The sequence below is a fragment of the Nothoprocta perdicaria genome, unplaced genomic scaffold (genome assembly GCF_003342845.1).
Source record: "Nothoprocta perdicaria isolate Ctin4 unplaced genomic scaffold, notPer1 scaffold_135, whole genome shotgun sequence".
Lineage (NCBI taxonomy): Eukaryota > Metazoa > Chordata > Aves > Tinamiformes > Tinamidae > Nothoprocta > Nothoprocta perdicaria.
In genome coordinates this window covers 1,636,061-1,662,540 of record NW_020454483.1, presented here as the reverse complement: position 1 = coordinate 1,662,540, position 26,480 = coordinate 1,636,061, and the positions used below count along the sequence as shown (strand labels likewise).

The window sequence follows — 26,480 nt, the reverse complement described above, 5'->3', positions numbered from 1 at the left end:
TCTGTGAATCTGTGAATATCCTCAGCAACTTCAAATGTACAAAACTTAAGAATGGTGTATCCTTTTGTGACCAACTGATAACCCCTGCACTGCAAGGTTACCAGAGGATGATCTTTGAGGTAGATAAGCAGCTCTAACTGTTGAGTGCATTAATTGGTATAAATGTTTCTTCCTGAGTTGATCAAATGAAAGTGAATGTCTCCCTGAGATCAGTCAGACCAGTACAAGGGAACTGGTATAATAAACAACATAGAGTATAAAACAGGGTATAAAACCCGAGCAACTAACAAAGGAATTTTGARGAGAACAATGGGCTTCAGCTGTCTTCAACCCAGTATTCCTTCCCGGTGTCTGGGGACGTCAGGGTCATAATGGTGAGTGTATTACCAATATTGGTATTACAGACAGGGGTACTGGCAATCTCACCGGCCTTGGGATTGAACTATGTAGAACCACAGAATCAGAGAACCACTATGGCTGGAAAAGACCTTCGAGATCACTGACCCCAACCATAAGTCCCTCAACAGCCTGCCTGCTAAACCGTGTCCCTAACCACATCACCTACACGTTTCTAGAACAGTGCCAGGGACGGTGTCTCCACCACTTCTCTGGGCAGCCTGTTCCAGTGCCTGATTACTCTTTCTGTGTAGGAATTTTCTCCTAATATCTATCTGTGCTACTTGAGGCCATTTCCTCTTGTCCTAGTTATGATGTGTATACACTTGCACTGTGATTTCAGTACATTGCTGAATCATGCTGCTAAATCAAGTATCTTCAAAATAAACTTTTACATGAAATCTCACACTCTCTGTATGCATGGAATATCAGAGAGAACCTGGTCAGAAAGTCCTGGACTCTGACACTCTTTCATGTAGCCTCTACCCAAGTAAGGTTTYGTTAACTCTTCCACTCGATAAATATTTTTCCTTCACTGGGACAATTCCCTTCCAATTTCTTTCTTGATAATGCAGTGAAATATTAATTCTGAATTAGTTATAGGCTCTAACTGGTTAAAATCAAGTTCATATTTCCCTCTGAAGGTAATGAATCTCACAATGCTTCTAATCTCAACAAAATGCCAAAGAATACTAAAATCTGTATCAAAGATTCTGCAATAACTTTCCAGCAAACATATTTTAAGAAAAGTTGTAATGAACAGATGAAAAAAAGTCAGTTAGTTTATGACTTGTCACAGTACTAGGATTAGTGCAAGTCAGATGTTCAGATTCAGAATGAAATGCAGTTATTGACATGCTTCACATTTTACTATCTTGGCAATGATATTTATTTGGCAAGATTCTAAGTTTAATTCTAATTCTGTAATAGTGTAACCTATAGTACACAATAAACATTATGTTAGAGGACTTTCTGTCTGATTTTAATTTATCTTTTTCTGATAAATGCAAAATGAAGTCTCAAGCTTTGTTACAGAAGACTTCAGTTACCTTACACAAGTTAAGAGACTGCTCAGTTACACACATTAATTTACTATGAGCGGTAAACAATTTTAAAAGAGAAAAATTTATAAAATTAACTTACCTGTAATGATGTTGGGCTTTGGTGGCATGCTGAATTCATACAATGTTGGTTCAGAATAACCCAGCCTATTGGCAGCAGTAATTTGYACTTCATAACCCATGGTCCACTGAAGATGCTCTAGGATGATGTGGTCTCTACTGCCCTGCACTTTTTTCTCTAGCCACTGGTCTTCCTTATCTTTCTGTAAAGATGTAAATATTAGTTTAAATTCTCAAAACCTTTTGTATTKTTTATCTAAACTATATGCATATATGAGGTATAACAAATACAGTTTTATTTCCAAAGGTTATGAGCATCTAAATCACCCAGTATTGGAGTTCAAAGTACTTTGGCTTTGTGTAATTTTGACCAGTCCTATTCGGTTTTCCACAGTTTGTATTCAGAGATTTTGTTGTAGGCAATTACGTTTTAATTATTTGGTCTGAATTTGTGCTTTGCTCAAGTATTGATTTTCATCTTGAGAAAACAAGGGTAGTTATTTATATATTCCACKGTGAAGATTTTCAAAGGTTTACATTAAATAAATGTTCGAATTTATTCTATTTACAAGTTTTAAAAGATTCTTCTCATCAAAGCTAAGATGMATAATTCATGAATGCAAGCTGTGCTTAAACCACATATAAATCATATACTGAAAGCATGCACTCTCTGTAAAAATATGGAGTGCCACATATTGCAAACACTACTGTCTGTAATAATATAAAATCATTAAGAAATTATGTAGACTATGTTTATAGTGGTGGGAAGATCGTAAATCAGTAAGGTGTTCTAGAAGAACAAAGGTTCTCATAATTTAGATGAGCATAAATAGCCTATACAAAGGGATCAAAGGGACTTCAGCTGCATTCTTGAATTTGCTTACCTCTTTCCTTTTAATATTTTTAGTGYGTAACATTTTAATTGGTATTTATAAAATGAGAATTACTTACTTACATGTACTTATCTGTATAAAACAATATATATATAAGCAAATTCAAATGTCATTTTCTTCAGAGGACTATCTATAGCTGTCAATAACAATTCAAGTGTTCCAATTCTTACCACACTCTGAGCTAACTACATTGCCAAACTCTACAGATGAAGATCAAATCCTGCCTGACCCTAATACAACCCGTACACAGTCCCACAGTCCCAGTTAAGAGGACATAATCTTTCTGAAAAAAAACCTTTACATACAGGAACCATGGCTTTTTGCTACAGAGCACTCTTCTCAGCACCTTATATTCAGGCTTTTTGCTGAAGCATCACGCTGTTCRGTGATACAAGTGCCAAAGATTTTAGCATCTAAATTAGAGAGCTCTTGGCCCAATCATGTTGCTTCTGTATGTTCTTTTCACCCTCAGTCTTCAGAAAATAGTGTGACAAACTAAGCTCCCTTATGTGCATTTCTGCAATAACTTATTTCCCATCAACACTGACTGTTATGATTCTTCCACATAGATTTTGCTTTTTGTTAAACTCTTTCTATTCCTCTGGAGTCACTGGTCATTGGTATTGATGTGTTAGCTCTAGGAATGAATACAGACATTGATATATTAATATTATATAGTAAAATATCTTTTCAGCAACATTCATAGTCAGATGAAAGTGGCTGCTTGTTGAAGCAGTAGAGCAGCTAAATCATCAGAATGGTATTACTTTTTTTTCTTTAAATTAAGAGTTTATTAATCAGTTTATTCATCAGTGAAATCAGTGCTTTCTTTCCTAAATAATGTGACATGTTATTATTATTATTATGGATAACTTCTGTTGYAATCATCTAACATTTTACTGGATTGAATCTACTTATATTTTCTCTATATTATGCAATTTTTCAAAATGTATTTCATACAATGCTGCTTAAAAATTTTAAAAATTAAAAATGTTAGGAAAAGCAATGTTACAGCATTTTAATATCTTTTCAAATTGGTGAGGTTGGGAGATTTTAGAAAAGAATACATCTAGATTTCAAAGAAGGTCCACCTGAGAAAAGGTTCAGAAGGCGAACTCGTGATTTTGGTGCATGCATGTATGTGTGTATAGGTGCACACATACATGGGGTAGAAGCACCTAAGATGAAAAAACATCTGAACTGAAAAATGAAGGTTGAGGCTAACATAATTTCTACAGATGGAAGAGACAATATTGTGAACAGATGTGTGACCATATTTTCAAAATAAAACATAGAATTATATGTGATGAATACAATGAATTTAGGATTTGGAAGAAAAAAAAATCTGTATTAGGATTTCTGTATTTGGCTACTCTTCTACAGACATAAAATTCCGTTCCACAACTTGTTCAGGTAAAACCAGAAATGATCAAAAAAGAGTTGAAAGGTRTACCTATATGCCTTCCCAGAGAAATGATGTCCAACTTTTAGTTCAAAGTGAAAATATTTAGATGGATTGAGATAAATGAAACACATAAAATTCAAGTACTGACTCAAAGGCAACACAACCTTTTATGAACACTGACAAACACAAGTTAGGAGCAAGAAGAAAAAAAGAAAATATGTGTGTGGAGAGCAAGCTGTCTTCACTTAATGACCAATCAATCTAGTTTTACAGAATTTGGCCAATCTTCGGTCTATCTCATTCATTATTCATTACATTTTCAAGTACTTTTTCGTAAGCAGAGCTGAGTAATACATGCAGATTTATTTTACTATTAGAGTAGCAATGGAAAGAAGAGTAAGAACAAAAGTCTGTCAGTTCATTCTTTCTACACACCTCCCTGTCTATGCTAAGGCACTTTAATTGGTAGCTTGAGATAGAGAAAATAGAACCAAATAAGGATACTCATACCTTAGTAGTCTATTCTACTATTAATAATGCTTAAAATTTATAAAAAGTTTTATATATGCACGACTGAAAGACAAAGTTTTAGCTAATCAATCACAGTCTAATTTGAGGGGGTGAGTTAAAATAATCTCGAACTAGGATTTACTATTAGCAGTTCTATCATTAATATGCACCAACGAATGYACATCTTAAGATACTGCAATTAGATCTGTAATCTCAGAAACTGAACTGTTCTATTCCTTTATTTTTGCTTTGTTTTCAATAGTTACATAATACTGCTTTTCAGAAGGTGACTGGTGCTGTGATCTGGTACAGTGACAATTCGGGGATCTTACTGCCCTCTTCCATTACTTACTTTAGACTCACTCTCTCCTCTCCCCAGCATAAGACTTCAGTTGAAACAATTTATGAAGATGTCACAGCTTGAAGACACTTAAAAGAATTACTATCATTTCTCAATTACTTGTATTTTGTTCTTAAATATAATTATCAGTGAAATTTATATTAAGTCTCAGATTGTATTTGTAAGACAGTTCAGTGTAACTGAAATACCTATACATCTTAACCTGAAGAATGTGAAACTTCAGTCTACCATGACTTGACAGCTTCCCATAACGGAGGTCACCTCTGACAGCAGTGGTAATGAAGGCGATCCATTGTTTAGGCACCTATTTACTAATGCAGAATATGACATCTGTCTCTTTAATGATCCTTTTAAATTCTGCCTAAAATCACATCTTGTGGGAACTCATAAATCCTCAGATACAATATATTGGAAGCTAAAGTGGCTTATACTGTAATAAGTGAGGAACAGTAATTAACCCCCTTCAGTATCTTCCCTTCTCCACACTCGCTAAATCACTGCACTAAAACTTCCGATCAAACAGACCTATCACTGCATGATACCATGACTGTGATAAGAAAAAAAAAAAAAAAAAAAAAAAAGTCAGGAAATGCCTCACTCTCTTGAAACTTGACTGGAAAAAATAAAGAAACCTTTAAGGGGGAGGATTAATAGAGTGTGGCTTCACAGGGCAAGAATTACNAAAAAGTCAAGAAATGCCTCACTCTCTTGAAACTTGACTGGAAAAAATAAAGAAACCTTTAAGGGGGAGGATTAATAGAGTGTGGCTTCACAGGGCAAGAATTACTTACATTAAGAGGGTGCTTTATAGGCCTGGGTGATATTTTAGAGGAGGTAATAAAAGTAAATGCTGAACAGGTAACACAAAATGGCTTATAACATTCATTGGGTTAAAATGCAACRTATGTTTAAGAAGCTAAAGTGGAACTCAGATGCAATATCTGTAGATATTTCAGACTGGGACTAAATGAGACATTCTGTGTGTTTAAACTATTCTTACCTACATATTTATTCCTATACATATAAAGCAACAAAATAAGCAAACTCCTCCACTGATGCAGTCAAACAAGGGTCAAACAACCTACTAATCAAGCTTGGTCAGTGCCAAATTTCAGAGCATTAATAGTAACACTGTTATGGGTCAAAATAGAGAACAACTTTCAGGCCTGTAATAACTAATCATTTCCTTCAGACATCATTAGGAATGCAAACAAAGAAGGAAATACAAACCTGATGCTCTTTTCTTAAAAAAAAAAATCTTTTATAGGATTTTTATTGCTTCTACCTAAAAACTCATTCCTACAAAAAAAAGGTATTTTTATTGTTCCATTTTAATTATAAATTTTTACTGAAATTTGGCATATCTGGGAAAAGTAAAACCTTTTTTTATCCCAGTTTACTACTTGCATTCTGTGACCTGCATGTATAGAAACACTGGAGAGCAGCTCTGCAAAGAGGGACCTGGGTGTCATGGTTGATGACCATGAGGCAGCAGTGTGCCCTGGTGGCCAAGAAGGCCAATGGGATCCTGGGGTACATTAAGAAGAGCATTTCCAGCAGGTCGAAGGAGGTGATCGTCCCCTTATACTCAGCCCTGGTGAGGCCACATCTGGAGAACTGTGTCCAGTTCTGGGCTCCCCAGTACAAGAGGGATGTGGAGCTGCTGGAGAGAGTCCAGCGCAGGGCTACCAGGATGATCAGGGGCCTGGAACATCTGCCCTATGAGCAAAGGCTGAGGGAGCTGGGCCTGTTCAGCCTGGAGAAGAGAAGGCTGAGGGGGGACCTGATCAGTGTCACCAGAGGCAGTGAGGAGGAGGGGGCCGGCCTCTTTTCAGTGGTGGACAGYGATAGGACTAGAGGAAACGGCCACAAACTGAGGCACCAAAAGTTCCACAGGAACTTAAGGAAACATTTCTTGACAGTGAGAGTGACAGAGCCCTGGAACAGGCTGCCCAGAGAGGTTGTGGAGTCTCCTTCTCTGGAGATCTTCCAAACCCGCTTGGACGCAGCCCTGTGTCACGTGCCCTAGGTGACCCTGCGTGAGCAGAAATGTTAGACTAGATGATCTTTAAAGGTCCCTTCCAACCTTAAGGATTCTGTGATTCWATGAAACACAATTCCCTTTTCCAGTTTCTATTAAGAAGTCTATTCCAGCAGTTGTTACTTAAGTATTTTGAGGCAAGTCAGAATATGGTACCAGAATCATAATTAAAGTTTTTGAACAAATTTCTTTGAAATAATACACTGCTATGTATTGGCAGGAAAGCATGGGCATGTATACCAAGCACAGTTTGCAACTACATGTGCAGCTATAGAATCACCACCTTGGTCAACATGCACTGGACAAATAAGCTGGAGATGTTTTTCTCATGGCAATACAAGAGTCATGTGTAACTAACTACTTCTATACAGATTCACAGATTCACAGAATATTTAAGGTTGGAAGGGACCTCTACAGATCATCTAGTCCAACCTTCCTGCTCAAGCAGGCACACCTACAGCATGTGGCACAGGGCGGCATCCAGGCGGGTTTTGAASACCTCCAGACGGTGATTTTTCATTGTTTGCAGGCAGCCTCTGGTTCCTTGATCTTTGAAATGCTGCAGGAATATTACTTTGTAATATTATTGGAAGGCCATTTGCTGTTTTACTGCCTTCTTTGCCCTGGCAGCTTTGTATGCTCTCACCTAAACATACTGAGTGGTTCTGTGGCATGGTCTACTCAGCATCCCAAGTGCTCCTTAGCCTCCTGACATCCTTYTATCCTCACTCTTTACTTTGTTGCTCTTAGTCTATAACACCATGCAATGCCCTCGTTAGCCTTCCCCTCAAAGCTTGTAGCTTAGCTTATCGCTATGGAGCCTAATGGATAACAAACCTGTTGGGCTCCTTTTTCTCCGCAGGTCAATATATGCCATCACGTATGGGCCCCATCAGTGAAGTTTTCTGCATGTAAGCCTCGGTCAAGTTTTTTTCTATCCAACAACATAGGGCATTGTGAGGCTGCTATTCACAGTAATGGCATAATACTTACTTATCCAGAACACAGAATAAAATGTGATTCTTCTTAATTATATATTTAAAAAGGCCTGTCTATAAACTAAGGWAAGCAAGATTTTGTAAAAATAATGTATACAATTTCCAGAAAAAGAAAACTTGCAAATTATCCCRGACCAGATAATTTTGCTCTATCTTAAAAAGCTATTTCACTCCCAGGTTTAACAATATATGTGTAAAGCTTACATATGAAGGAAYTGACACTTAATAAGACATGAGCTGTTATGAGGCATGAAAAAAAAGCCACTAACCTATAGCTTGTTAAAGCTATTTAGCTCTTTAAACATGCAAATACATTTGACCAGGTGCTAATAATGAGGCTGGCAAGAGTTACAGGTAAACTAATTAAATAGGACCAATGGGGAAAATAGAAGAGAAGTAGTGAACAGGTAACTAAGAACCATAAATAGTATCTTAGCATCTTTTCATTCTGATTATAACACCATAAAATTATTGTTGTGCCTTTTTTTTTTTTCTTTTTTTTCCCTCCTCTCCTTTCTCCTCCCTTCTTCTCCCCTCTCTCATCTGCATGGAGGACTTTAATTGAGTTGAATTGCTTTTTCAATTGAAAACTAAAGGAGAGACAGATTTGAGGTCCAAGTAAAAGCTTATTTTTTTCTGTAACCTTTTAAGTTCCAAATCAGTGATTAAATTGTACATTTATCTTTCAACAATAAAGATGGAAAAAAATCTTCTATGTTATATTATACCTTAGGGAAAACACTACATAAAAAGTAAGTTTCTGAGTTTATTCAAGATAGATACAAAATTATTTAACTTAAAAACACAAGAACAGTTTAAATTCCTTAGAATTTAAATACTCTGTCCTCTCTGGACTGCAAGTCATTTAATAGATTTAGGGATTACTGATATCAGAACAACTGCTGGGGATTCCCACAGGTTACTCTTGAAAACTCTACCATCTTTCTTCTCAATTGATTTTGAGTGACCAACTTCTTTGGTTATACTTTCCTAGGGAAATCACTTGACATGGCAAGTTTAGAATTTGGATAAACACAGAGCTATCTTCAGAAATTTTCCAGTAGAGAAAGTATCAGGAAATACAACAAAAACTACTACAAAATAAAAACTGTGTTTTAAACAGGTTGAACATTTAATTTCTCCAAGTTTGCTAATTTCTATTACTCACTACTTTCTGTTTTATGTTTCAAAATACATACTGTTAAAGGCCTAATCTCTTTAAGGCTTTCAAAACAAATGTATTTGTTTTGCTATTATAGCAAAATTATATATTATAGCAGATTATATAATCTGCTATTATAGAAGGCATTGAGTAAAATGCTATCTTACAGGGTCTAATCAGATAATCATGGGTCAGTGGCAAGTGGTATGAATCTCCTAAAAGAACATGAAGAAGTTAATAGAAAATGAGTAATTTTGAACATAATTCATTGCTTTTGCCAGCTATATTCAACCCAATCATTTGTGAGCTTTTCAAATTGTATCAAGAAAATGAAAGATATTTGAGCTATTGTAATAAATMAGAACTCTCAGAAAACAATTTGTTTTTCATGGAAAATAACAGTTACACATTACATAAGAGACCTTATAAATATAATAATAAATACAGTTATAAGAGATGATAAATGTTTCTTCTTGTATCTTATAAAGATAATAGTCATTATTTATATAATGTACATATCTGCTAACTTACAACAAAATGTTTCTCTCATCAGTGTGACCTTTCCAGATGTTTCCACTATACAATTAGGAGGAAGGGGTGGGGTTTTTTTTTACTTTTTTTTTTTTTTTTTTTTTTTTTTTGACAATCTGGCCTTAGCAGCCTACTCACAAGGGAAAATACAGTTAACTATATTTTAGATATTTTCAGATTTTTTTCCTACATTTTTAGTATTCAAACCATTTTTTGCATTTCAAATCACATCATTTTTTTTCTCTACATTATAAGCAGATATTACTAAGCAAACACTAAGCAAACTAAAGTTAAGATTAAAGATAAAACTAAGCAAACAAAAATAGATGTATTTTGATTAACRGAAATACTTACACTTCTGTATTTCACAATATACTCCAAAATGGGGGCACCTCCATCATCTTGTTTAGTTATGCTTAGTTTAAAACTCTTGTCACTTCCTGGCTGCCCATGAATTGATGGAGGRCTTGGCTCTCCTAAGCAAGAAAGGAAGAAAATACAGAATAAAAATTCAACAGTGAGATTAATTCTTTAATTACAGCTGGGAGTCTGTCCATAAGATTATTAATCCCAGCCTTTAAAATCAAATCTTTTAAAACCTTCAAACACTGCAAAACATGTGTAACAATTATGTTAAATGTTTTGTTTAAACTGCATTATAAACTAGATTAATAATCTCACGCAGGAAAACAAAAAGATGTAAAAATACAAAAGAAGGCCTTGTTTCTTTGATTTGACTTTTGATAATTTCAAATGTAACTTACTCCATAAATTATTTAGCATCAGTTCWGCAATGCTGGTAAACTACTATTCACACTGAAATTTAAGAGCAATATTCCTGGAGAGCTATATTCCTGGAAAGTGTGTGCATATCTTTTACATTAAGCACAAGTCTGGAACATTTAAATCTGAATTCAGTCCTTTATATGAGACCTAAACTGTAACACAGATATTTAGGTAAGAATTAAGTCTTTGATAATTGTAGTAAGGCAAAATTAGATATTTTTGGAGTACAAAATAAGAAGAATAGTCTTCATTAATAATAAATGTGATGAATAAGCTTACCAAAAGTGAATGTTCTCAGCAATGAAAGGGCAAAAATGATCTTAAACATACATATTCAAGGATTAATAGATATCTGCCCTTTTTAATGACATTTCTCTGATTAACTATCATTTATGTATGCAATGCCAATTACAAATTTTTATATCAGATCCCAAATTATCACATGTTGTAACACGGAGGTGTCTTATATTCAGAATATCTGTAAATATCCCCTCAACCAGAGATTTCTATTTCTTTGTTCTAAAAACGATCTAAATCTCACTTTTGCTTAGCTTCCAGTAAGGTAGTACATCTACCAGTTCTATTAGTTTTTATCACTTCTCTATTGGGTAAAATGTCTCATATGAATAATGAATTATTTTATCTGTCTCTCAAAATATTTCAAATATTYGTCAAATTTAAACAAACAGAAAATTAACAGCTGCCAAGCTGCTGTTTTGTAACCTGTATACAGGTCTGTTGTCAATAAGAATTGAATATTCTTAGGGAACATAGGGAAAACATAGGGAAAATCAATTTCTTTTTAGTTGAGTGACTTTTAATGTTCATTCCATTAGGCAAAGATTACAGTAATCTTAACTACATTAGATAATGCCCTACTCTGAACACCGTTCAGTTGCAGCAGTTTATGGGAGACTAGTCTAAGAGCAGTGGCCGACATTCTTTGACATCTGTTTGAATATTGGACAAAGTCATCCGTTCCTTTATTTGTCTTCTCCCTTTATGTTTCATTCATTCATTATTGTTTCTATTTAAAAATAAATTGAGGAAAATACTTCTCATGAGCCTGTAATGTTTAAATCATTTCATGCCCTTAAGTGTTATCACTAACATGGAAGTGGCTTTGTAGCATTTGCCATTTTGATGTAATTTTAGTTTAAATGGTTAATTCTCATCATTTTTCTATAGCTATCTCTATTTGAGGCTTGATAATTACAAAACTCTTGGCAGCATAATTTACTTAAGAAATACCTACTGAAAGTTCCAATTCCCTATTCTATGTCTACAAATGTCTATAGATGTCTATAGATCTATGTCTAGACACCTATAATTCTTTGGGTGTAACAGAAAAAGTTCTAAACATAGTATCTTTCCTGACTTCTGCTCTTAATATCAAGATATGACTAAGTCTTACAAAATATAAATAGTGGGAGAATTTTTCTAAATTCAATTCACCCATTTTATTCTAGGGATGGGAGAAGAAGGGGACAAAAACATGAGTTTTGAGATATTTTCCATCTACAGAAGACTGATTTTACACACTGAAAGGCATAGGCTTTTCCATAAATATAAATAAAGTGAATCGTATCTGAAAGTTACATATTCATACACAGTTGCATTTTAAATTAGTAGTATGATGTTACTCACGGACAGGTAAGGTCTGAAAGATCTCAATTTTGCTATATTCTCCTTGCCCCTTTCCATTTACAGCAGCTACTTTAATTTCATATGTCGTATTTGGTTCCAAATTGCTCAGAACAACCATTGCTAAAGGAAAGAAAAATATGGAAACAAAATAGATTAAGCAATAAATTTAAAAAAAGAGAGTCTTTTTTTTGCTTCATTCTCAAGTAGGTATCCAATATTTAAACAGCTTAATTTCAATACTATTAGTTCCAAATTCTTCACTTGTTCAGAGTTAAAATTTCACTTTATTTTTTAATATGCATAAAGTTACTGTGTTTTGAAGGGATTTTGAGTTGGTGTTATAGAAACCTTAGGTAATAATTAGGGACCTTCAATGGAATTGGTATTTATGTTCATATTACTAGCACAAGTGACACAAATCTAGGGAAAAAAAAAAGTTTATTTCTAGTTGGCAATGGGCTCTTTGGCATCTGACATACATGACATACATTCAAGTTATCTTCAAATCTTCATGATTTGCCATTTCTCCTTCATGGAAAGCAGCACTTTGCTTCACATTCTTCGGTGCAGCTACGTGCACATTATCAGTGAACTACTGATGTTACAACCTATAACTCAAGATCTAGAATAACAGGTTCTTATGCTGATCAAAGACTTCTGAATTGGTTACTAACTATTCAAAATTAAATTAAGCACGTTTGTATATATTTAAGAAGCACAGTAAGTTATAATGCAGGATGCGATTCGGGAAGCAAACAGATTTGAATTTAGAACTTAAAGCCAGTATTCTTATAACATGAGAGACAACACAATCCGTTTCCAAGTATCCAGAAGATTTCCCATTAGGTGCATCAGTAAGTATCATGTCTTCAGAAAAGAAGAACACATCTCTAGAACTGTAGCCAGAGATAAAATCAAAACCAGAAAACAGGAGGAGGAAGTTGTCATCCCTTCTCCCCTGCCCCAAGCTGTATGCTCCYAAGAATACAGATATGCAGACAGTATACAACAATAAATCTAGAAATGAAACACAGAAAAATTGTTTTGATGTTCCCATGATCATCTATGGAAACGTATTATTGGAGCTTATGTTACTACAGTAAATTAAAAAGGAAAATAAAACAAACAAACAACACAAAAAAACCCACAATGCTGCACCTGGAAGCTCAGACGCACAATGAGTCCTTTGACCATTACCCTGTCTTTACAAGAAAGCTTTATTTTGTTGTTTCTACAGCAATTGTCCACTTGCTGTTTGCCAGCTCTGTGGTGAGCTCTCCAGATGTCAAGTTCATACCGGGGAACAGGCATGCACTGGCTGCACTTTAGTTGAAGCACGTCTTTATTTGTCTTGCCCAGAAAAACAGGGGCTGTAGAATCTTACAAGAGGACACAGAATTGCAGTGCCTTGAGAAAGAGCCAGCTGTCTCTTTGCCAGGCTCAATGGAGCTTAGTTTGTTGTTGTTGTTTATCTTTATTGCTAAAGAAGACTATTCTAATAGTTGCTTTAGGCTTCTTTTTCAAGTTCTGTATTTAATGAAAGTRTAATTATTTCTGTCATTACTCCTTGCTATTCTTTTGACTACTGATTTACTGTAATTTCTGTTTCATTTTTATTTTAGTTTCTGCAGCAGATTTCTGTCCCATTACTAGTGAAGCTAAATGGATTTAATGAATTTTAGAAAAACAGTAACTTCCCCATTTCATGCTTTATTATGAACTCTTTGCATGAATTTGCCACTGAAACATGATAATCATTTTCTTACAATGAAAAGAGTAGAATTGTGCATCTCACAATACTTCCAGTTTTTATCATTTTCATAAGATTCAGAACATCAAACTACAAAAATAATCACGTCATGAAAAAATAAAGTGCTATCATGAGAATAAAAATCAAACTTGGAGATGAAGAGAAAGACTATGATATATAACATACAGCTATGGTAAGATGAAATTTAAAAGCATAAACCCAGCAGTAGTAGCGTTTGATTTGCCTTTCAGCCATGATTATTTTTCAAGGCTGAATAATTTCATTGAAAATAAACCTCAGGGCATGCTAAAAATTAGTGTTACTGTAAATGTTTTTAAAATTTAAACAACATCAAAGCATGGCTATGAGTCTATACTTAATAAAACACGAATGTGTTAACTACATAAAACCTAAGGATCGAGTTTTATAAACACTTGTGTGACTCTCGGGGCCTATTTAAATACTTACATATGCTGTATTTAAAGAATTCTGTGTCTACTTTAGAATCCCCTATACAGCTACAATGATCTTCACCAATGCATTTTTGGAATTAACCCAACTAAAATCTGATGCTATGACAGACGCAAAAACTGGCATCACTTGGTATCAGTGATGGTATGATGTGAGTATCTTTACACCCCAAATAATTTATCAGCCATATTCTCCAGGAAAAAAATAAGAAATTAAACCAAAAAATGCATGTTGATTACCAGAATACTTTAGACAGTCCAGCCATAGAATTAATATAGAATGACTGTGTAAGATAAAAAGGATATAACCCATAGTATATAACCAATGTGCAGGGCCAAAAAGAAATTAGAAACAAATTCATAATCAACCAGTTTAATAGTCWTTTTTTTTTAAGTTTGTATCCGTCATCAAAGCATAAATATCTCTTTCCATATAAAGATGAAACCCTTTTTATACGAGGAGTCCATAGCTCACAGTCCTGGCCACACCAGGTATTTTGATCACAGTTTTCAAAGATCACTGAATTAATAAACAGCAAAATTTCAAATAATTCTCTGAAATTAATACAGGAATTTCACTTTCGATATACGAATGTCAATAGATTGTTTAACTGTGTGAATTATGCCACTGGTAGTTAAACATCTCAAAGAATTAAAGCTGATTAATCACAGTCTTCTTCTGCCTGTCCTATCTACCTATACTTTCACATTGGCTTCCTAATCATAGCACCTGTATGATTTATCTGAAGTATCCCACTTTGCAAACTAATTGATTTAACTGGGATTATTTGCAGAATAATTGCTTATGTTGAGGAGGAGACTTAGACTCCAGGGAGGAAAAGCAGAAGGTTGCCTTTCAGGATCTGCAGGCAGGCATAGCTGCACTCAGCCTGACACACAACAGCTCTGTGACTTGTAAGAAGTCAGACAGAGAAGATGCACACTGCATGCAAACCTTTCAGGCGATTATGACACAGGAAATGATAGGTATTATTATTTTTAATATAGTGTAGAGAGTTTAAAACAAGATGCTTAATACTCTGTTTGAGAGTTGGTAAGGAACAATATTCTTTCGTTTGTACTCCATAATAAATTAATAAAAACACCCACAACAACCACAGAGAATTAAGACATTGAATGTTGAAATGCAGTTCATACTATTTTGTGGCAGAAATTCTAAAGCTCAATGTTAAATTCCTTCTATTTCATTATACAAGTTCTTCTAGTTTGCAAGCAAATCTAACATGTTAAATGGTTAACACAGGACAGAAAAAGCCATAAATGCTGACTGTATTAGATGCATTTGATGGACAAAATTTCAGAAACTCCATAATTAGCAGCCAAATTACTTTAAATACAGAGTGGAAGCACTTCTGATGGAAAAAAAAAAAAAAAAAGGCAATTTCTTATTACAGAATTTTAATTGCTATAAAGAGTTATAGGAAACAGAAATGATTTGCTGTGAAATAATTTGTATCCTAAATTAAGGAAATATAAAACAAAACCAAGATCACCACCTGATTTTCTGGTCCACAGCTAGACTGTTTATATTACCTGATTATAGTAGAATGAGAAGGAAATTGTGTAGAATATTAAATTATCTTATTCCCAAAGAAGATCTCTCTCAGAAATCATTGACGATGTCAGATATTATGCAAATCACCACCAAAATAGGGAAGGTGAAGGAACTAACAGTATGGATACACTAACTTAATCACAAGGTAGATCTGATGGGAGTTTAATTAGCAGAAATATCACTTACATCAGTACAACCCTCTCACTGGGGAGCTACCTGCCGCATAGTACAATGTTCTTCTAGTTCCCAATTTATTTCACTTCTTCAAGAATGTGAAACCTTAGTATAGTAGGATTATCAATCTGTCTTGAAACAGAGTATCTGAGACCTATCATTGTTGAAATATCATCATATTTCATATGTATTTCAGGTAGCGGCAGCAGCACAAAAATTCTTTCCAAGAACCCCTGTAGATTTTAGGCTTTTCTTTCTTTCTTTTTTATTTTATTTATTTTTTTTTTTTGGTATTGCTTTCCCTCTAGCCTGAATTCTTATTACATACATAGACTGAATACAGAGCAGGTTTGCAAGTGAAGTGTTTTGATTTAGCAGCGTTTTGTTGTACATTTTACACACTACTGAAAAAAAAAAATCCCCTGTAAATATCTGAGTCACTTTCAGAGGAAAAAGGAAAGATGGTACATATGCAGTACATACAGTGTATACAAATGTAACTATTTACTACAGTATAGGTACACTATAGTATTCATTTTAGTAAGAATTGTTTTAATTACTTTTTTTTTTTGCAGTAACAGCAGAGGACAAAGCCAACAGATGATTTTTATTACACYATTTGGATATACTTATTTCCCTAATTTGTAATAATATGTATTAAAATATATAGAAGGTCATACATAGAAGCTTACTGAATATTGTGATATATATTTTTAATATTCATTTCTCTTTTTCTGTGTTTTTAGTTTTAAAATATCCTGTACAATATTTATTATGATCACAACCTAATGCCTTAGTATTAATCTTTAAATCCTTAATCTTTAAAAAAAAAACATTATTTTTCATAAATGGCACTGGTTTCTCTTAAAGCGAAGTGAAGGCAAAGGGAGGGGAGGAGAAGGAAAGAGAAAGAAAGAAGGAAGGGACAAGAAAGAAGGAAATGAAATGTAAGAAGTGGGGGGAAAGGATGAGGAAAGAATGGACAAACAATTTAAAACTTACTAGATATCACCATACATTAAATCTGGGAGAGAAAATGGTTGCAAGAGTTGACTGCAAAAAAATCTTGTTAAGCAAAACAAAAGCATACTTAATAAACTTCTTATATAATTCTGTAGGGTAACCAGAAATACATACTGAGCTTATAAACATGCAATTTAAATGCATTTCTAGCAAAAAATTCTTTTTGAATAATGTAACCTTAGAAATACCAGGTATCTTCCAAATATTCATTAGTCCTTCTTTCTTTTTTATTAAACAAATTCTTTTGTAGATCTTACAAGAAAAGTTATTTTAAAACTTTTTGTGCACAGGACTGTGTGTTTTATGAACTGTTAGAATTTATTTCATGCTATTTTTTTTTTTTCTTGACTGCTGATGTTTTGTTATCTTAAAATTCAGAATTGTTAACTTAAGTCCACTGAAYGGTGAAAATGACTTTCACTAAGACTGGTCAACTTTGGTCCAGTCCTTACAAAAATCAAATGCACTTTTCTTAGCTCAGGAAACATAAGCCCAAATGCTGGTTCTGTAATTTAACTGAAGGAAGAAAAGGAGCACGACAGAAACCTCACAGAGTTCACCTGACCTTCTGCCCTTCCCGCTGCTGCTCAAACATGCAGGCGCCAAGAAGATGGGCAATGCAAACCCCAATTAAATCAAAGATGACTGGAGGGCTCTAAGGGACAGTCGAAGAGATCAGGGGTTCCTTCTGGTCAAGCTGAAAGGCTTGGATGCGATTAGATGTATCTACTAGGTCAATGCATCTAGAACAGGCTACACCGATGATGGTTGCCAATGCAACAAGTCACATACTGGGCTACAGTTGGAGTAGTAAGGCCAGCAGATGCAAGGAAGCTATTACCCTGCTGATAAGGGGTATTTATATTACTGATATAAACCTGTGTCCAGAACACTGGACATAGTCCAGCAAAGTGTTACCAAGAGTGCCTTGGGCACACAAAGTATAAGCAGATATTGATGGATATGGGCTTATCTAGCCCAATAAAGAGGAGTGAATGAATGGGAGATACAGAGATACAAACAGGGGAGCTGGCGTCTGCGCAGCAGAGGCCAGTTTTGTAATGAGGGTAAGAGCCACAAACTGCAGATTGATATGTACACTCCAGAAATAAGGAAAGCTTATTCCGTGGGAGAGTAAAGCAGCACTAGAAAAAGAGTACCCCAAGAGGCTGTGGAATCTCCACCGCTAGAGATTTTCAAGACTGAGTTAAAGCCATGCTTAGCCGAAGTTAGGCCTGGCACTACTCCTGATCCACAGGCTGAAGTTAGTTCCAGTTCTGATAGTTCCAGATGTTCTTTCCAGCCAACAAACCTATGAGACTATGAAACAAAGAGAAATAATACCTTGGTTCTTGGAACCCCGTTCTGTCCTCTAATGTAACACTATCTTGACCTTCTTAGTGTAAGGATGTTAAAGTCCTCTGAGAGAAGAAATAGCCACCCACTTGTAAAGACCTACATTTAAAAGTTTTTGAGACAATAAAACAGCACAGCACAGTACAGTAAAATCAATAGAGACTTGAACTGCTACCAGATATACTTTCTATACTGCAAAAAGAAGGCATTGTTAAAAATGCTTTTAAGCATATGACTAATGTTCTCTGCATACCATCATGAGGGTTCATTGTTAAATATTTATGTGACTGTCATTGCTGTAATTTTAATAGAACAAATTGCACAAAATTCATAGACTTAGTGTTAAGTATAAAATCTGAGGAGGTTAAATCTTTTCATAAATTTATTTCCTATGGTCATTTATTTGAAAAATCTCCTGTAAGAGAAATTTCTGGTACAGCTGTGTTCCATGAAACCCTGTTGGCAATATGAGCACACGAAGACAGCAGAATTAAGTTCTCTATATGCAAGTAGCACTATATTGTGTGAATATACTAGTTTGCATTATGTAGTAATGGAATAGCTGTGTTAATCTTATTGCAAACGGGCAATTAATGCACTTATTACTATCTTCTACACTTCTTCATTTACTGCTCAATTTTTCTCTTTATGAACACCCATCAAGGCTAAGAGTATTGCTTGCTGGGAGAGGACCCAGGAAATAGAAGATGGTCTTGGGGATTCCATCTACTAGGACAGTAAACAGAACATGCTGGTTGTTAGACTGTAGCAAAGCTTTTAAATGGCGGTGTAAGTGGTCTGCAATATCATGATATGGAATCCATAGGGCTTATTAAAGGAGGGCATACACACAYACACATATATACATATGCACATATATAAGTACACACACACATTCAAATGTATATTTTAGCTACGACAGAATACCTTACTTTCTTCTATGCCTGATGTAGTTGCACCACTTTCAATGTTGTTTTTTTTTAATTTATGTTCATCTTGAACAAATCCAACTGCATCCTATCTCAGTCTATCTGATACATGCCAGAATCTAAAATCCCTGTCCTGCAGCATGAGAGGAATTATTTTTATTTCACTTTTTCCTGCTCAATTTTCTGTTACTCCTACAGTGGAGACCCTGATGTGAACTAATCTCCATTTCTAGCTTGCAATTCAAAGCTGAATTTGAAAAGGTATCCTACATTCAGAACTCTGCAGGTTCTTTGTTACTGAGAGATCTTGAGTAATGGATGAGATAGGCCTTAGACTTCATAGCAGACAAAACTTGCATCTTCTGAGCAAGAAGCCAAAGCAGTTTTCCTCACAAGTGTTCATCTCTCAGTTGCTTCATAATCTCCCTTTGGAAAGTAGGATTTTTATGTTTTCCCTAAATATACTGCCAGTGTTTCACAGTCTTGAGAGCCTCTGTCTTCACAAATTCTTCTGCATCARGGAACTGATAAAGCTCCATTCAAACTGAAGTTCAGAAAGAGTTCTGATATGTCTATAATTCAGCTGCTAMACAAATTAGCCTTCCACAGGTACATTCACAGTGCAAGCACCAAAGATTTCTGAACTTAAATCCCAGTCAGTCTCATCTTGACTAAGCAGATGCAGTAAAACTGATGGGTGTTTCTACAGATGCAATGCATCTGGAATGTGTTACACTGAATGTGCACGCACTGGCTAAATGTAAGACACCAGCAGTTTCAGGACCATATCACGGTTTGAGAAACACCATGTAGGTACAGGATACCCAGTACACTTCCTTGCAACATATGGACAGTATTTGATTTGAGAATCCACGCTTCTGCTACAGCACAGCCCCTGASAGACTAGGGCTTGTCTGAGGACAGAACTGGCCCACATGACAGCACAGCTTGAGCTGGAGCCACTTTCCATCTGACTGGCTTTGCTGAGCAATCTTGCATCCTCAAAAGGATGAATAGGCACCTTCCTGTGACAGGATCACTCGAGACACCACCGGAAACTGGCAAGAAGGGTCTGCTCCTGGAGGCTGCTTTTAATATAGCAGAGAATAACTAGTATGGAAATTAACAGTTCATCCTAAACAAGTAACTCACTTCTAGTCTGAATTTCTTCTCTATTTATCAGGGTGAAATAAACAAATACAAATAATAAAAAAGTCCTTTATTTTCTAAGAGAAGTAATAACAGCAACTGACTTTTAACATCTGCATCTTTTTTTTTTTTCTGTCAACTAAGGTGTGCTCAAGTGCAATAAYCTTTTCATTCCTTAGAGACTGTGCAAAGCACTAATTCTCCTGTGATGCTGCAAAACTCCCACCCTGTTGAGAGATGCACAAATAAGATATTCTCTTTCTTAAGCCCAGGAACCCTCTAAGATTATTCAAGCTTACTTTACTTATTACTAAAAATATATCCATACCCTTATAAAGTTTCACGACAAATGCTGAGAATTCTGAAATTCTTTYTCCTAAGTCAAAGAAATAACTGAAGCATATAAAAGAAGGCAATTTTTCAACACAGTGCTCAGAGAGATGAGGAATTTTTACAGACAAGTTAATATACATTAGCAGGCTTTGCATCTCACTTGAAATTGCTGCTTAAAGTCCTAATAACTTTCAGTTGTATTATAATTCTGCATACTAATAGAAATAAGCAGAAAAACATATAAAATCTCCATGTCTTTTTCCACTTGTTTTTGCTTACTTATTTATAGACACTTATGCACTGTAACACAAAGCTGAATCCAATATTAAAACTGCATGAATAACTTGTTCTTTTTTAAAATTGCTTTTATATTTGATCAATTTTACATTCCAGACCATTTACTTAATTTGAATGTTAACAAAAGTCATCTCCTATGCACTTTGCTTGTATAGACTTTTATCACTGGCTAGATTTTTTAAATTAGAAGCTCTTAATAATCTAATGATTACCTAGGAAGGAGGCTAACTCCAGTTCTCCTTTTGATTCATTCCTCCAACCACTGCAATTTTCAATTCTGAAGCAGGAAAAGTATAAAATATTCTACCCACTCTATTTCCACATGCAAGAAATGGTAAGAACTGCCTTCCTTTGGGGAAAGAGTTAAGTCAGTCTCTGTTTACCGTCCTCAGAAAGGCCATCTGCACAGAGATGAGTAAAAAGATTCAAATGTGATCTCAGGATGTCCTTTAGAAGGACATTCCCCACTGTGAGACAGCAGACAATGACCTCAAGATTGAAATGGGTGACAATTTCAACAACAAAAAGTTCTTTTGTTTGTTGTAAACACAATGAAACTTTTTATTCCTAACTTTCTATTTCTCATCACTTCAGTACAGAGCACACTATTTTATTTCTAGCCAATGGAGAAAGAAAAGGGTAAAGAAAGAAGTGACTAAAAAGAGATACATTTAGTGACAGTGTGGATTATAGTGTGGATACAGACAGGGCTAAGCTCTTTCTCTATTGCTTACTGTTCTGTGTAGCAGAAGAGAAACTCCATTCATTCTGCCTTTGATTGACCTTGGAAATACTTATATAGTATTATATTCCCYCGAAATGCTTTACCTTCGTGTATCATAAAATATTGCTGGAGCTCATATATGCATAAGTATTCCATACATGTACTTTACCTTTTCACAAGCAGATTGGAAATGCAAACTAGATGCAGATGAGCACAATACTGATTTGAAAGGCAAAATTTGCAGCTGCATCATGCTTCTCATTTATCAGGTATTCCAATCCAATATTGCACTGCACAACGCTTTTTAACAAGATCTATACTTTGGAGCCAGATCAGCAAGACCTTTAGGTCTAATCAGCATACGCACTGCAAATTTACATGTGAAGGTGCCACCACAGAAAGCGTGAAAATGTCTGAGCAGTAACTAGCTAAGTGTTGTCAGAAAAGAACAAAAATCATGCTAGCAGTCACTGCAAAGGAACACTAGGAAAATATTATTTGGAATACTTTCTTCTGTGTTTAGCTGGTTAAACATATTTATGACACTCTTGTGATCAAAAGAAGTTTGATTTTTAGAAGTTTTCAAATCTGTGTCTTTCAAAAAAGAAGATTCATTCTAAATCGCATATTTTTTGTTATGTGCTTTGACTTTTTGACTAAATCCAATTGTAGATGCAAAATTACAAGCTGCTGAAGAGCAAGCATAACCTCAGAAATTGCCAGTGGTTATATCTGCATAACATTCAGCTGCACTTGGTTATGAACTCAAGCTGTGAAATAGATTGTCTGGGTTTTTGTTCATTTTTTGTGACATTTCATTCACCTTCAAAAGTGAAAAGTACTTTTCATTCTTGACAATTTAGGTCTGTATAAAAAACTTTCTGAAATACATAAACTTAGCTTCCCCTTCCCTTTATTCTCCTCCTCATTTCCCATATCTCTAATCCATCCATTCAGTATTAGTAATCAGTATTGGTAGCTTAGCATGAACTAAATAGCTTTAGCTAATACTAAATAATAGTTTAGTTAACTAAATASTTTTAGTTAGATTGGTAATGTAGTTTAAAACACTTATTTATAATCTAACTTCAAAGGTCCCTTCCTGCCTAAATTATTCTTAGATCYTATGAAGTAAAAAAAATTAATGTACTCAGAAAAAAATACAGAATCTACTGAGATCTTAATGTGAATTTACAAAGAATTAATCATTTCATGTCTGATCTACAATTCCTCAAAATTCAAGAGAGAAAAGTAAAAGTTCTGTTAAAGGTAGATAACAATAACAGCAGGTYGAGGGAGGTGATTGTCCCCCTATACACARCCCTGGTGAGGCCACATCTGGAGACTGTGTCCAGTTCTGGGCTCCCCAGKACAAGAGGGATGTGGAGCTGCTGGAGAGAGTCCAGCGCAGGGCTACCAGGATGATCAGGGGCCTGGAACATCTGCCCTGTGAGCAAAGGCTGAGAGAGCTGGGCCTGTTCAGCCTGGAGAAGAGAAGGCTGAGGGGGGACCTGATCAGTGTSTATAAATACCTCAAGGGAGGGAGTGAGGAGGAGGGGGCTGGCCTCTTTTCAGTGGTGGCCAGAGACAGGACTAGAGGAAACGGCCACAAACTGAGGCACCAAAAGTTCCACAGGAACTTGAGAAAACACTTCTTGACAGTGAGGGTGCCAGAGCCCTGGAACAGGCTGCCCAGAGAGGTTGTGGAGTCTCCTTCTTTGAAGATCTTTAAAATCCGCTTGGATGCAGCCCTGTGCCCCGTGCTCTGGGTGACCCTGAGTGTGCAGGGGCRTTAGACTAGATGACCTCTGAGGTGCCTTCCAACCTTGAGCATTCAATGATCCTATGATTCTATGATATTAGTGAAGGTAGGTAATAATATTTGCAATAGTGCTTGAAGTGCTTGTAGTTGGACTTGATGATCTATAAGGTCTTTCTAACCATAAAAATTCTTTGATTCGATGATTTTAAGCTTCAGAGTTCTTTAGTAATGAAAAATAAAATATTACTTTCATTGAATTCTTCAATTTATTGCCTAGGACTAAGATCCTGCATTTTTTTCTTACTAGGCTTTTCTTAAGAAAAATACATTTGATTTTTGCAATAAAATGTCATACTTACTTTTCATATACATAATATAATACAACTTAAGTCAATTTGCGAAAAGATTTTTTTTTTATATAAAGAATAGGGATTTCAATATTTCGCAGCCTGAATGTATTTCACTCTTCCACTTTGTTTTATAATGGTAGATTGTGAAAAAGTTTATATTTCAAAAGATATTTAAATTTTTGTATACAGAGCATGATTATACTACTGTAATATTTCAAAATTACTATATCTTTCAATAAAATACACGACAATAAGTATAAACATATRCTGGTAGAGCATGTTTAGTGTATTTTTATATTACATCACAAAATGCATTCATGTGTAATACATACATTATTACATTATTATATACTCCAATTGGTGCATTGTTTCATAAAGCTTCTGCTTTCTAGCATCCAAAGAACAATATCAAATGTGAAAACAGAATATAATCTTGTCTACTAAAATTTAAAACCTTAAAAAGACTCTGAAAAGCAGGTTTATAACTTCATGATTTAACTTTGATGTGCTTTCTTCTATAACTTTATAACTTATTCTATAACTTTTCTGTAACTTCTTCTTCTATAACTTTTATTATATATAAKTTGCCCATTGAAAAAAATAGTTGATATTTAATATCTTACAAATGTAGAAAATGTAGAATTATATAATTTGTATTTGTTTGATTAAAATATAGATCTTGAGATATTTTTCCTATTTAAGATCCAAAGTTAAGAATAATGTAGGTTGTGATGTTCAGTAGTATGGACAATCACATCTGAATGTGCATTCATTTGAGAACTTATTTTTGTAGGGTAAAGAAAATTCTTCGGGTGTTTAAAAATTGAATAAATGTATGGACTTTCCTTTGTGTTTAAAGTCTTCCCCATTTATTAAGATGGATAAAGTAGGAATAATTAAAATTACAAGAAATTCAAGTTCAGCCAAATGTTTCAAAAATATTCACAAAAAGCTTAAAGTAATAGTTTTTAATTGTCTTAAATCTGAGAACTTTCAAACAAAAGAATAAGGGAAAACACTCTATATGTTATGTTTTATATGACCTCAGTATTGCATCGGACTGTTTTTACTTTTCACTTTTATATGAGATTTTAATGATCTGAAAATAAAGATTCACAGACATATGTATATATATATCAATACATATAAAAATGTAAAGAAGCAAGAAATTAATAGATTTTTTGTTGGCAATATCGATTTTGGTGGTAATATCTATCTTATGCTAAGGTAAACTGCAGCATAACATTGTACGATTCTTTTAGTTTCTTTTATTCCTGCACAAGATATCAAATAAATTTTGGACTGTATGAAGAGAGAGGAGGGTATGAAGAAATTGACTGTGATGACTTCCTAGACGAAGGGAGATGGCTATTGAATACCTTTGCACAGAACTCATTTCATACTCTTATAATTCTGCTGTTTATAGTTTTTTGCATTTATCAGATGATTAATTACATGATAATGAATGTCTTTGTTAGGCATACACAGCATTTCAATTATAAACAAAATCAGATATATATTATCCTCTTTGTAGAAGGTGTTATGGATGATTATTAGGTCAAAATTATGGGAAAAATAATGACTTGTTATAGTTAGTAGCTTTTGGCAACTTACTGAAACATCTCTTGATTGTTTATTACCATAAGTTACATTWATATATAAGGTTGGATATCTACTTTTCCATCATGTTTGCTGTCGTTGCATTGAAGAATGCATCTTTCAATACTGACTTCAAAAGTTTATGGTTGTTCTGTATGACTGTGTCAAGACAACCACACTCTTTCTTCTGGCTACAGCACAGGACTAGAAGATCCAGTTTAGGCCTGACAGTCTCCATGTGGGAAGTCTAGCAGCCTTTGGGGCACTACTTACCTCCACAATATAGGATTTCCTAAGTGGGCCTGGGAATTTATATATTATGCATATTGTGTCAAGAAACAAGGCAGCCAGGATTGCTGTGCTGTTTTATGACTCCTCATTTAAATCAGAATGATAAAAAGACAACCCRTAACATTTCAGCATAGTTTATCACTGGGGAAAAAATGATGACTCATAAGGATGTATGCATCCTTATTTGAGATGTGCAAGCAGTAACTGTCCCTCTGTACAATCATTTATATCTAAATCTTCACCATAAACCCGCCTCTAAAATTTGAGCACATGAAAAGAGTGATTTGGTTTCCATTAAAGAACATTTACCAAGTGTGGAAATTGTGATGACTCGACTACAAATCATTATATAGAACATCATTAACTGCATGCAGTCCAAGCATTTTCTCCCAAGCTTCAACTGAGCAAATGCAGAAGCTTAGAAAGAAAGTGGTCTTAAAGTGACTTAAATACAATGACAAATTATCTCAAAAACATTAGGTATAATTTCATCATAAAAAACCTACCGTAAAATCTCCAATAACTCCATAATATCCTATGTCAACAACAGAGGAATGGTCTTCACACTAAGAAAAGCTTCCTTGAAAACACATTGAGTAACTGAGAAGAGGTGTTTAGAAAGAAGGTATCTACATGATAGCTACCATGACACTAYAAATGGGCTAGAAAGTAATGAACAGAGGCTTTAACATATTTTCAGAAAACTTGCTGAAACTCTCTGAATGCTCAGGAGACTGAAAAAAAGCTTAAGTCTTCAGAAAGACTCCAATTATGGCTTGCAGTATTCTCATAAGAAAGAAAAAAAAGCTATTGTTTTTTGACMTATCAGTCTTTGGAGACTTTCTT

The 26,480-nt window shown here is 34.7% G+C and overlaps 1 protein-coding gene across 2 annotated transcripts in view; it reads right to left on the bottom strand.

The window, feature by feature from the left end:
* NCAM2 (neural cell adhesion molecule 2) overlaps positions 1–26,480 on the bottom strand; it is a 259,191-nt gene that overhangs the window by 29,986 nt on the left and 202,725 nt on the right. For both annotated transcript variants that reach the window (XM_026033881.1, XM_026033882.1), the window contains exons 13-15: positions 11,852–11,971; positions 9,773–9,894; positions 1,540–1,720 (exon numbers count right to left, since the gene is read on the bottom strand). In XM_026033881.1, the coding sequence (XP_025889666.1) occupies positions 1,540–1,720; positions 9,773–9,894; positions 11,852–11,971 (423 nt within the window). The remainder of the gene's footprint in view (positions 1–1,539; positions 1,721–9,772; positions 9,895–11,851; positions 11,972–26,480) is intronic.